The 13,155-nt window shown below is 46.6% G+C and overlaps 1 protein-coding gene across 1 annotated transcript; it reads left to right on the forward strand.

The window, feature by feature from the left end:
* Window positions 1–1,497: 1,497 nt before the first annotated feature.
* VKORC1 (vitamin K epoxide reductase complex subunit 1) lies at window positions 1,498–12,948 on the forward strand. Its single transcript, XM_053258789.1, has 3 exons — window positions 1,498–1,795; window positions 4,155–4,264; window positions 11,004–12,948. Exons 1-3 carry the CDS (start codon window positions 1,626–1,628, stop codon window positions 11,231–11,233), a joined length of 510 nt encoding a protein of 169 aa, XP_053114764.1. The 5' UTR covers window positions 1,498–1,625; the 3' UTR covers window positions 11,234–12,948.
* The last annotated feature ends 207 nt before the right edge of the window (window positions 12,949–13,155 follow it).

Consider the following 13,155-nt stretch of genomic DNA (forward strand, 5'->3'; position numbering starts at 1 on the left):
GAATATAGGAGGGGTTTACCAATGTTCTCTCCCGTGCAGTATGAGATGATGCCTTTAATCACCTTCCTATATCTCTGCTGCCTGATATACAGGTGAAACTCGGAAAATTAGAATATCGTTCAAAAGTCCATTAATTTCAGTAATGCAAATTAAAAGGTGAATCTGATATATGAGATAGACGCATTACATGCAAAGCGAGATAAGTCAAGCCTTAATTTGTTATAATTGTGATGATCATGGCATACAGCTCATGAAAACCCCAAATCCACAATCTCAGAAAATTAGAATATTACATGGAACCAAGAAGACAAGAATTGTAGAATAGAACAATATCGGACCTCTGAAAAGTATAAGCATGCATATGTATTCAGTACTTGGTTTGGGCCCCTTTTGTAGCAATTACTGCCTCCATGCGGCGTGGCATGGATGCTATCAGCCTGTGGCACTGATGAGGTGTTATGGAAGACCAGGATGCTTCATTAGCGGCCTTCAGCTCTTCTGCATTGTTTGGTCTCATGTCTCTCATCCTTCTCTTGGCAATGCCCCATAGATTCTCTATGGGGTCAGGTCAGGCGAGTCTGCTGGCCAATCAAGCACAGTACACTGTATACTTTTCGGAGGTCCGATATTGTTCTATTCTTCAATCCTTGTCTTCTTGGTTCCATGTAATATTCTAATTTTCTGAGATTGTGGATTTGGGGGTTTTCATGAGCTGTACGCCATGATCATCACAATTATAACAAATTAAGGCTTGACTTATCTCACTTTGCATGTAATGCGTCTGTCTCATATATCAGTTTCACCTTTTAATTTGCATTACTGAAATTAATGGACTTTTGCACGATATTCTAATTTTCTGAGTTTCACCTGTAGGTGTTTCCCATAGTCTGGGAAACATACCAGCGGGGATTCAAACCCGTAACCTCTTACTCCCTAGGCAAGTTACTTCCCACTGCACCATTAGGTGACTTCCTAGAGAACACATACACCTTTTAAATTTGTGTTCAGTTTACCTATGGATATCTCCCCCCACCTGCCCCTTTTGGGTCTGTTATAATTTAATGTATGTGGTTTTTTTCTCATGTTTTACTGCTGTGCTGTAAAACGCCCAGAGAACAATTTGTTATGGGGTGGCTAATGAAGTTGTTTTATTATCAATCAATCATTAAGCAGTGGGGTACAAGGCTCAGGAAATGTAAGTGCCATAAAGTGCTCTTGTGCACTTTCCTGCATCGAACATAGCTACAGCTACGACTGAATAGGTCACTTTTAAACAAAAGTTTTCAAAGCAGTTTACATAGACGAAAATAAACAGGGTGTTTCCCTGTCCCCAAAGAGCTCACAATCTGACGAGAAACCTCAGGGAGATACCAGCAAGCAACAACCCACTGTGCTGGGGCTGGATAACTCCAATTTCTCTCCTTCCGGAATCCATACCCAATGGACTTCAACTTCCAGCATGCCTTGCAGCACTTGCTCCTGCCTCTTGCCGTTCCATGAATGGCGGATATGCCTGATTGGCAGGCTCGAGGTACAAACCCGGCGGGGTGGGGTGGAGCCCTGTTCGTCGTAGGCGCAGCTGGGGCTGACAGTGTACCCAGTGGCTGTCGACGGCTTGTGGCAGGATGGCCGTGCCTGGCTGGGAGCGCGCCGCCCGGCTGCTGCTCTGCGCTGCAGGTCTGGCGCTGTCTGTGTACGCCTTCCATGTAGAGACTTCCAAGGAGAAGGACGCCGCCTACCGGGCCATGTGCGATATCAGCTCTTCTATCAGCTGCTCTCGAGTCTTCACTTCCAGGTAGAGACGGGCGCATCGCCCTCCCCGCGCCCACACTTGGTGGCTTGGCTTCTACTCCCCCCCCCCCACGTTTGCACGTTCAAAATATCAGGAAGACGTCCGCCCCCGCCCCCTCTCGCCACGTAGCCCGATACTGTGCGTGCTTACTCAGGAGTAAGCCCCACTGTGTGTGCGTGCGCATTGGGGTTTTACTCCCACGGAAATATGCAGAGGATTGCAAGCTTAAGTCGTCTCTTCACCCACAGTATTCAAGAGCTTGCACCCCAAGGATTTAATCCAGGGCTGCACAACGTCGGCCTGCCAGCTGTTTTTGGACTACAACTCCCATCATCAGCTTCTGCTGCGGTGACCAATAAGTCTGGGATGCAGTCCAACATCTGCAAGAGGGCTGGACATGTCATGTGGAGCCCTGCTTTAAATTGAGCCTGGACTCAGAAGGAGTCTGTTTTGAGTTCTAGCAAGGTGTGGACTAAATAGTGGTCCTCCACATCCCAATTTAGGAGGCTTTAAAACATAGAAAAGAGCTGGACAATGTTCATAGAGGTTAAATCTAATAAATGGCCTGTAGGGGGTTCCCCAGATGTTGAACTACATCTCCCATTGGCCATTGTGGCCAGAGATGATGGGAACTGTAGGCCAATGTATGGGGGACCCGAGGTTGGGAACCCCTGGCCCAATGTTCCTAAAAAAAATTAGGAACATAAGGAAACTGCCTTATACCGAGTCAGACCACTGACCCATCTAGCTCAGTGTTGTCTACATAGACTGGCAGTGGCTTCTCCAAGGTTGCAGGCAGGAGTCTCTCTCAGCCTTTTTGGAGATGCCAGGGAGGGAACTTGGAACCTGCTGAAGATTCTGTTCCCAGAGTGACCCCCACCCCCTAAGGGGAATATTTTCCACTGCTAACACATGTAGTCTCCCATTCAAATGCAATCCAGGGTGGAGCCTGCTTAGCAAAGGGGACAATTCATGCTTGCTACCACAAGACCAGCTCTCTCTGTGCATCTTGGATTTCAGGAAGAAGATGACACTAGAACCCTTCTCCCCGATACGTTAGTTTTCTGTGTGCAAGGAATTTACTTCCTGTCTGGCCTATTCAGTCATGCTAGCCCCAGCGTGTGGCCCTAAGTGGCATAGCCCAGAGGCAGGTTTACCGCCTTATGGAGAATGTGGTCTTAAAAGCAGGAGTCCCTACATGTCTTGTATACACTGTAGCTTCCTAGAGTGTGTACCCTCTTCCATTTTACTCACTCTGGGTTTCCACTTCAATCCACAGCCTTCCAGAATAGGATTCTTTGGTTAGGGCAATCATCAATGGGCCTCTCCCATGTTATCTTTACAACCAAGTTAGGATAAGAGTGAGAATACCATGACCACACAGTGACCAAGGGTGGAGTGAGGATTTGAACCCAGATCTTCTGGGGTTATAGCTGCATTTGCTGTCTTTTAACTCTTTGGCCCTGCTTAAATACCACAACTGCCTTCTAACACAAGGATGAAGGCAGTCTGTTGGAGCTGACAACAGAAAAGGGGAGAAATGTCATTGGCAGAGGTCAGGAAAAGTTCATTCAACTATCTGCAAACAGCAAAAAAGCACAGAGCTGAGTGACTGACCTATTCTTGTTTGGTGGCTGGAGGAACAGAGTGGGAGGGGAGGCCCTTACTGTGAATACTAGAGAGGAGATAGAATGACTGTTGTCTAATCTGTAGAAGATCTGAAACTGGTAAAGTGAAGTTTTATTACATATTATACCCTACTGCAACAAAGCATAAATATATGCTACTGAAATAATTGCAGGTTCTTCCCCTACTTACACTTGCTTCAATTTCCTGTTCCTTCTCTGTTATTTCCCTTGTGTCTCTTTCTGGACTGCACACCCTTTGTGGTGGGAACACAGTGTTTCCATTCTTCATACAGTACCATTACCTAGAGGGCACAATGCAATAATAATGTGGGATCATTCATGGTTTTGAATATACGTACGTTGAGCACATCAGTGGTCTATCTAGCCTAGGGCTTTCCACCCCAGTTGGCAGCAGCCCTTTGGAGGGTGTTACCCAGAGTATGTTAGACAGAGAAAGCTTCCAGCCTTGCAGCTTTGGATTCTGTAATTGGGGAGGCCATTGTTTGAATCTGGATCTTCTGTGTGGACATGCTGAGCTGTGGCTCTTGTGGTGGTCTTTGGCAATCAAAAGAGCTTCACTGGGTTGTCTTGGGCAATCTACCCTCTCTGAACTTCCCACGTGTAATGTGAGAATGGGAGTGTAGGTAAAATGTTTTTGGAATTTACCAGAAGTGAGATAAAAGATTAACAAGTGCTGCTGTTCTCCAATCTGCCCGCATATTCCCTTCTTGCAGGTGGGGTCGCGGTTTTGGTTTGGTGGCCAGCCTCTTGGGACGTCAAAGCGCGTTCAATCAACCTAACAGTATCTTTGGGATTGCCTTCTACATCCTGCAAGTTCTCCTGGGTGAGCGAGCAATGTGTATATTTTTATTAAAAGATTTTAATATCTCCCTTCAGTGGTCTTTCCAGGGCTCTTTACAAAAACAGAGCGTTAAAAACACCAATTAAATAAAAATACAGCAATTCGAAATTATGTTCAAAACATCAATCAGTTTTAAAAGCTTGGGAGAATAAAGAGGTCTTTGCCAGACACTTCAAGGAAAACCGTGTAGGTGCTGGAGAAAGAATTCCCTAACTAGCATGTCACATTGAAGAGACCCATCTCCCTGCATGTACACCCAGTTTGGGTCTTCAGTAAAGATCTCAATACACAGTATGGTGATCAGCCACCCCTCCCCTAAAGAGTTTACTGGAAGTGAACCCTATCCTGACTGAAAGGCTGGTGAACTCCAGGGCTTAGCCAATCAGCACACCAGGGTGGTGGGGCCTAGAGAACTGTTGGGAGGAAGGAGGACTTATTTGTTAGAAGAACAAGAACTGGCTGGGGGTTCAGAGGAGGACATGTGTCCATGAGAACTGGCTGCAGGAAAGGGTCTCTGCAGGTCCTGGGAAGCCAAGAGGACAGAAAGCTTGAATTCTCAACCAGAGTTTGGTGAGTTCAAAACAAGGAGGCCAGGGCTTTGGCTTTGGGGAGTTTAGTCTAGGGAAAAGTTTGTTTAGTCAGACTTTGCATTACATTTTCAGTTTATTTTGTGTGTGCTGTGTGTATTCCTGATACAATTCTATTATTGTTTACCTGTAATGTAATTAACCTAAGAAACACTAGCCTTTGCCCATCCAGCCAGGGCATTGCAAAAGACTCTGTAAGCTTTTAATTGTTCTTTTGTATTTTCCTACATACCTGTTCCTTGCAACTGGGTAACCACGATTTTTAAAGCATGCTGCCTGAGCATCACTCAGGGTGCTTTATGGTGTAATCTTGTAACCTACTGAGTATTTTTATCTGTAATTAAAAGCTGAGAAAGCCTCAGATGGAAGCAGTCTGTGGCATTTGAATAAAACTGTTTATCTTTTTGTTCTTTTCTTTTACAAGTCTCTCCAAGTGGATTTTTAACTCAGGAGAAAGTGAGGGCTGAAAGGGTCCCCCCCCCAGTGCAAACACGCTTCAGGCAGTCAACAGCTATCAGTTTTCTCACCACGCAGGCTTGCACGTGGAGTATTTTTGTGTACTTTTCCAATAGCAAAAGAAAGAGTTTTCCCTGGGATTCCACCCCAAGTCCAGGGAGGTTCAAGCTCTGTAATAAAGAGGGGTGGTGGCAGCAGCCATTTTTGAACCTACCCAAAATAAAGAAGAGTTTTAGGAGAAGCCTAGTCATGCAGCTCAGCAGGGATGATTCAGCATTTCTATCCCTCATATGAGCTTGCTCTGAAACAAAGGCTTTAATTTGCTACACATGGGCAAGTTGATGCAGGAACAGGTAATTCCTTTAAGCATCCTGATCCCAAACTGTTTAGGGCAGAGGTTCTCAGATTTGAGTCTCCAGATGTTGTTAGATTACAACCAGTAATCCAGCCATGATAGCCTTTGTGGCTGGGGATGATGGGAGTTGTAGTCCAACCACATCTGGGGACCCAGCTCTGAGAACTCTTGGTTTAGGGCTTTATAAGTAAGCACCAACACTTTGAATTGTGCTCTGAAATAGACTAGAAACCAGTGATGCTCTTTAAGCATCAGTGAGGTGTTTCCAACAGCCAGGTAGCAATCTAACCACTTTATTTTGAACCAACTGCAGTTTCCAAATCGTCTGTGCAGCACATTACAGAAGTCTAACTTGAAGGTTACCAGAACACGGATAAGTGAGGATAGGCATCTCTGTCCAGGAGAGGCCAAAACTGGGGCACCATCCTTAGCTGATGGAGGGCCCTTGGTTCTCTGATGACAAAACTAGATCCTGAAGCACCCCCAAGCTGTAGTCATGATCTTTTAGGAGGGATGTGATTCCATCAATCTCAACATCATCTCTCTAAAGACAAGTCACTTGTCCACAGAACTTTGACCTTGTCAGGATCGAGCTTCAGTGTATTACCCTCAGCCAGTCTGTATACCAGATCAGCACCTCCATGACCTCACCCAGTTCCTACGCAAATAGAGTTGGGTGTCATCAACATTCTGATGACACATCACCCTAAATGACCTTGTCTATTTGTTTCATGCAGATGTTTAAAAACCCCTAGTACTGCTTCTGAATCTAGACCCCAGGTAGAAGTGTGCCCCAACTCCAACCCAGGAAGTCTATTCGGAAGGTTACCATAAACTCTGGTATCTAAAAAGACACTGACTGACAACCTGATAAATGCTGTGCGTTGCACAAGGTTGTTGAGCTAGCATGTACAACCTGTGGCACACCTCATTTTGCAGGGGACTTTTGCACAATAGTCCAGTTGTGCAGTTCTGAGCATCCCCATGATTTAGTGACCTTTTACTGGCACAACTTTGTTCATTACACAGGCATAATGTTAGTCAAGATGTCAGCCAATGAGAGGGCCAGCAAGGTCACATTCTCACCACCCCCTGTCCTCCTCCTGGCATAGGGCATCTATCAGGGTGATCAAGGCAGTTTGTCTCAAAACCAAATTAAAATGGGCCCATGTATGTGTGAGATAAACCTGTATGTGTGCACACTTCACTCATTTGTGTGTTGTTAGAGGCTCCTCAGAAACAACCGAGTATCTTTTGGCTCTTTGAGGACTAACAAATGTATAGTAGCATAAGCTTTTGTGGGCTACAGTCCAGTTTCAGATACAATAAGAGTTCTAGGCTCCCCGGTGTGTCCTATCCAGCATATTGATTTCAAAAGATGGTTGATTGTCCCAACAAAATCCAGGTCTGTTGACCTTTCTCCCCAGGCAACGGATTTAGTTTCTTGAAATGGTATAGAATTGAATTGTGCTAAATCATTGTCCTGAGGAAGAGCTGACAGACTGTAAATTCATTAGACTAATCACTAATCTTCTGTGCACCTTTCAGAAGTCGCCTTTTTAGGACTTTGCAGCATTTGATGCCTTTCCATCTTTGATATAGTAGGCACTTCAAAACTAAAGAGAGGGCATGCCCTCAGCTCCTGCCTGTAGTCTTCCAGCAGCATCTGGTAGGCAACTGTGTGGAACAGGATGCTGGACTAGATGGGCCTTGGGCCTGATCCAGCAGGGCTGTTCTTAAGGTCTTAATTTTTGTGTGCTTCTCAGTGCTGAGGGAAAAACAACAACTCAGCTATCCAGTTTACCCATCTGCTTTAGATGAACAGACAGGTTCATCAGGTAGTAGTAGCATTGCATTCTTCTTCAGAAGAGAGTTGTATACACTGTCAATCATGGGTTGCTTCCACTTCCTGCTCCGAGACAGGGCCAGTCACAGAGCTTTGCCTGCCATGAGGAGGGAGGAGCAACCCCCTCAACCTTCAGTTCTTCATCCTGTCTCGCTCCAGCAGGTGCCGGAAAGTTGCGTTCTGCCTTTTCTGAGCTTTCTTCAGTGTTTGGCTTTGTCTCCTTCCCCGTTCACCTTCCCTGTGTGGATTAGTCTGAGTCAGGGGGAACCAGGGAGACAGCATCGCAGGCTCCCAATGAACCTTTAGTTTGCCTCCGCAGTGGCGCTTAGCAGCCTTTCTCACATGACAGCTTGCGCCCCTCGCGTGCGTGGGAGGTTTCTCCCCCCCAACCCCAAGGACTTCACCTCGCTTTCTGTCTCTCAGGCCAAGTGGGTGGCGGTGACCTCTCCCATGTCTGAGACTCGGGGGAAGAAGGCCACGAAATCTAAGGATGCAGCAACAAAGAGTTTTTAAAAGCAGAAGGCGGCAGGCAAGACTCGGACTCAGGAGGAGGTGCCGATGTGAGGCGGCGAGCTTCCTAGTTCGGAGGTGTTTCGGCCTCACAGGGAGAGTCTGTGAGGTACTAATATCGGGTGCCTCTCTTCGGTCTTTTGACCTCGCTACGGGTGTTTACCAAGCTCAAGGTGGCACTCGTGGCACACTTGAGGACCAATGGGGTTCATCTTTACCCTTTCTTAGATGATCTGTTAATCAGGTCATGCTCACCCCAAAAGAGTCTGAAGGACGTAAGAGCCACCCTCGCAGAGGTAGAGGCCCACGGATTCATCGTGAATCTTCAAAAGAGCTCACTCAGCCCCAGGAATGAAATCCTCCACCTGGGGGTTCTAATCGACACAGTGCAGGGGGTGGTCTTCCTTTCCCCAGAACGCAGGTGGTCTCAACAATAGGGATAGTGCCATGGGGCCAGTTCCACTCGCATCCCCTCCAGTAGTTTCTCCTCCCTTGGCAGGACCAGGTCATGCAAAGGTCCAGGCTCTGGGTCCATCTGGCCAGGCACGCACAACAGTCACTGAATTGGTGGGTGTATCAGCCACCCTAAAAGGGGTCAGGTTTCTTCTGGTCAACCAGGTCCAGGTTACCAGGGACACCAGCCTTCAGGGCTAGGGGTGGGGGGACCCTGTCACCATCTGCTAGCACAGGGGATCTGGTTCATAGCAGAAAGGGCGGACAGCATAAACTGGCTGGAGCTCCGGGTGATAAGATAGGCCCTCAAGGAGTTCCTACCTGCCCTTCAAAATTGGCATGTTCTAGTTTGGACCGACAGTGCTACTGCGCTTATCAACTGCTAGGGTGGCACAAGAGCCTGGGCCCTGATGCGGGAGGCAAGGTTGTTGCTGTCCTGGGCCAAGTCCAAGCTCCTATCTCTGGAAGCAGATCATGTGAGATGGGTATTCAACAAAGTGGCAGACTGGTTGAGCCATTCCTGAATAGACCAAGTGGAATGGTCCCTGAGCACTCAGGTGTTCACATGGATTGTTCAGAGGCTTGGCTTACCTGTGATGGACCTGTTCGCCACCCCAACAAATTCCAAGCGGCCCTGGTTCTTGTCCTGGTACCTCACTCCAGGGACCGAGGGAATGGATGCATTGATGGCGCCCTGGCCGGAGGGTCTGCTGTATGCTCCACCCCTACAGCCGTAATTCCTCACATGGTGTGTCGAATTCACCTAGCAAGGACGGAGGTAATTTTAGTCGCTCCACATTGGCCATGCCAGCCCTGGTGGAACTTTCCTCGAGGCACCGATTGCCCTGGGGTCCCATGCTCAACTCCTCAAGCAGGGGCCGATGCTCCATCTTGAGCCTCAGTGTAGTCTCCCACCCCTGGTGCATAGGTTCCCCATGTGGGACTTGAACCTGTTCCTTAAGGCTCTCACTAAGGCCCCCTTTGAGCCTTTCAGGTCTGTTTCTCTTAGGCTGCTATTGTTGAAAGTTTTGTTTTTGGTGGCAATTACATCCGTGAGACGGGTTCCCAGTTTAGGAGCTCTCTCCATAGGGAAGAAACTTTGTTTAGTTTTCCCAGAATATATCCTTTTGCTCACAGATCCTGCTTACTTGCCTAAGGTGAATGCTATGTTTCATAGGCCCCAGGAGTTGATGCTCCCTTCTTTTTGCCCTAAGCCATCGTCACCTAGGAAGGAGGAGTGGCACGCTCTGGACGTTAAGCAGAGCTCTGAGGATTTACTTGAGGCAAACTGGGACCTTCAGGGTCTCAGAGTATCCTTTTGTATCATTCAGGGACTGTTCTCTGGGCAAGAGGGTGTCTACGTCCACCCTGGCAAGGTAGATTTGCCAATGCATTCAGCTGGCCTATTTGGTTTTGGGTGTTCCCATTCCAGGGAACATTGCGGCTCATTCTACCAGGAATGCAGCGGCTTCAGCTGCTCTGTCCACCTTGGCTCCACTAGTAGACATTTGCCGGGCCGCCACGTGGTTGACCCTGCCCACATTTGTAAAGCATTACAAAATTAAGAACTGGGCTTTGGCTGATGCCACCTTTGGCAGGAGGGCCCTGCAACAAGTGTTTTCAACTTAGGAACCAGACTTTCTGGGCCCGCCCAGTATTTGAAGGGGCTCTGGTAGGTCCCATGGTTGACAGTGGATACAACCCTCTTCTGAGGGAGAATGAATCATTGACACTTACCTGAAGGGTCATTCTCCTCAGCAGTATGGGTTGTATCCGCCACACCCAGGTGCGTCTGGATCTGGTTCTGTTTTTCTTCCGTCCCTTTATCTCTGAGCAGCATTCCTTTCTGGGGTGGATTGTTCTCCCTAGAGGGTGTTCTAAGCAGTATTCCTTGGGGGTTTTCTTTACCCTTGTGAGTGTTGTAAGTTCCGTTAATTGTTAATCTTTTACTTTTCTGGCAATGGAGCTACAGAGAGCTGGCTACATACTGAGATTGAGGGGGTTGCTCCTCCCTCCTAGTGGCAGGCAAAGCTGTGATTGGCCCTGTCTCGGAGGAGGAGGTGGAAGCAACCCATGATTGACAGCAGAAACAACCCATGCATCTGAGAATGACCCCCTTCAGGTAAGTGTCAATGATTCATTGTATCACCATACACATGGACTGACATCCCAACATGCATTGTTCCAAATCAAGGAGGATTGGTCTCCCCTTACTTCTACAGTTGCATCACTCGAAAGTGATGGCTCAGGACCATATTTTCCAGGTGGCACAGGTAGCTGCAGAGGGAAGGGAAGAACATTTTTCCTTAGTCTGGATAGCAGAGTTTTGTGCCAGTGCTTCATAAGCCAGTTTCCTTTAAGATTCAAATGTTTTTACATGTTCTTGACTGCAGATTAGAAATCCTTTGTGGGGATGCAACAAGAGAGGTGGGGGCTGTCTTCTGTTCTAACTCCAGCATCTTTCCCTCTTCTGGGGTTGTGCACCATGTAACCTGGCCCTCTTTTTGCTCACAGGCCTCTCCAACAGCGGCCTGGCTGCGATTACGCTGGTGGGTACTTCAGTGGTCTCCATTGCTGGCTCCCTCTACCTGGCCTACATCCTCTTCTTTGTGCTGCATGACTTCTGCGTGATTTGTATCAGCACCTACGTCCTCAACTTTGCCCTCCTCTTCCTCAACTACAAGCGGCTTGGCTACCTGAACGAGTTGAGACAACACCGTACATTGAAGGCCAAACGGCAGTGAGGAGAGGACTCATCTTGGACAATCCTAGACAAATTCTCACATGGATCTTTCCTGCCTGATGTTTCTAGGACTGTTCTCTTTTTGTAGAATACTAGCATACTCATTGAGCCTCGGAGCCTCTTCTCTCAGATTGGGTGGGATGGAGGGGGCGGGGGGGGGTGTCACTTTTCTCAGCATTCCTTTTGTCCAAATCTGCAGGGACTAAATTAAGCAAGTCTGTGGAGCATGATCTCCATTATGGAAGTAAAAAGGAGGCCCTCTTCAGTTATACTGATCTACAGCTACATGAATCAAGCGCTTGCTTTTTTACAGAAGTATTTTATAGCTTTTATTAAAAAACAAACCCAACCTGTTTATACAAAGCAGTCTGTACACATTTGGCTACTTCAGGTAATTTTAAACTGAGGGCTATTAAAATTGTAGTGCATACTCTGGCAGAGCCTACTAGTGAATTTTGGTGTAGTTTATCAAGCAAACACTGCATAGATAGCAGACGGAGCAGAAGCTACTACTTAGTTCCACCTTAAGTATGGACAACTGAGCTTCCCTTTCTCCTGGTTAATGTTTACACTGATCATCAGGCCTGCTGGGTATTAACAGCTGTGCTTGAGAGAGCCTATAAGTAGTTGTCTTTTGCTACAGCCAGTGATGGTTCAAGACATTTTGGGGGGGCCTGAGGCAGAACATCCAAAATCTCCCACCTCACTCAGGAGGTAAAACTTCCCTATACAGTCCAGAACTGGAAACAATATTGACCTTACAGGTATGGGGTACCAGTCAAAAGGCATAAAATTTAGGTTATGATTGACGCTGTGTACTACACAGAAAACTATATAGGAGAGACCCTGCCTGCAGTCACACGATCTAAATTGTAAATTGTTTATTAGACACATGCACACAATAGTTCTTCCTCAAGCTTCAGAGACAGTGAGCCATCTCTGGCTTTGACAAAACACTCGAGTTGTGAATGACCTATTACAGTTCTTTATTTTCAGGCTCATTTTAGCACAGCTATTAAGTAGATCAGAGAAAGGTCCGAAGCACCCTTTATGCTTACAGTTCATCTGAAGTTGAAAGGTGAGGGAGAGACAGACAACCATAATTCCTGTTCCTTGCAAGATGGAAAAGATGTACATGTGGGTGCACACACATGCCAAAACCAGGGGATGGTCTCTACCAGTTCAGTAGGTTAAAAAGCTGCATTATGTGAAAGAATAAATGCAGGAAGCACTGCTTGTAACCAATTTTTAAAAAAACATTGGTTGGTTGAGATTCTAATTAAATCTGCATATAGCTTCATACAAACAAATACAGTACTGAAAGGAAGATGCACAACTTTTTTTAGGTGATACACAGCTAAGATGACACTGGGTATCTCAGATATTCCCTATGTGAGAGAGAAATTGGGATGCCCTTTAAATTTTATCAACCCATTTTCCAAGTACTTGTATTTTTTATTTTATTTAAAAAAGTTCTAATTCCCAACAAAGTGGTTGCAGCTTTATAAAAATCATGGCTAGTCTTTTAATAGATTGATCAGTCAGGTTGATTTCTAGCATAAATTTAAAAAGCCAGTACTATAAAGTAAAGACTATCAGCAGAAAACACTTGGTATTCTGTATTTGAATTTTGGAGTAGAGTTCCTCACCTCTACTTTCACTCTTTCATATTGTAAAGGTGAGAGTGGCCAAATTAAAAGATATATCCAACCACCACCACACCAAAACAGACTCAGCTTCTTCCTGGCGATCACACACAGCCTGAGTTACCTCAGGCCCATCCACTCCAATCTGCAGGGGCAACCTCTACTGCTTCAGGGTGGGAAATTCCAGTTTGTTGCCCATGGATCAGACCAGCAGTCTACATTAGGGTTGACTTGGAGCCAACCAGAATTGTGGAGATGCCTCAGCTACAGAAGAAGT

The sequence above is a fragment of the Hemicordylus capensis genome, chromosome 6 (genome assembly GCF_027244095.1).
Source record: "Hemicordylus capensis ecotype Gifberg chromosome 6, rHemCap1.1.pri, whole genome shotgun sequence".
Classification (NCBI taxonomy): domain Eukaryota; kingdom Metazoa; phylum Chordata; class Lepidosauria; order Squamata; family Cordylidae; genus Hemicordylus; species Hemicordylus capensis.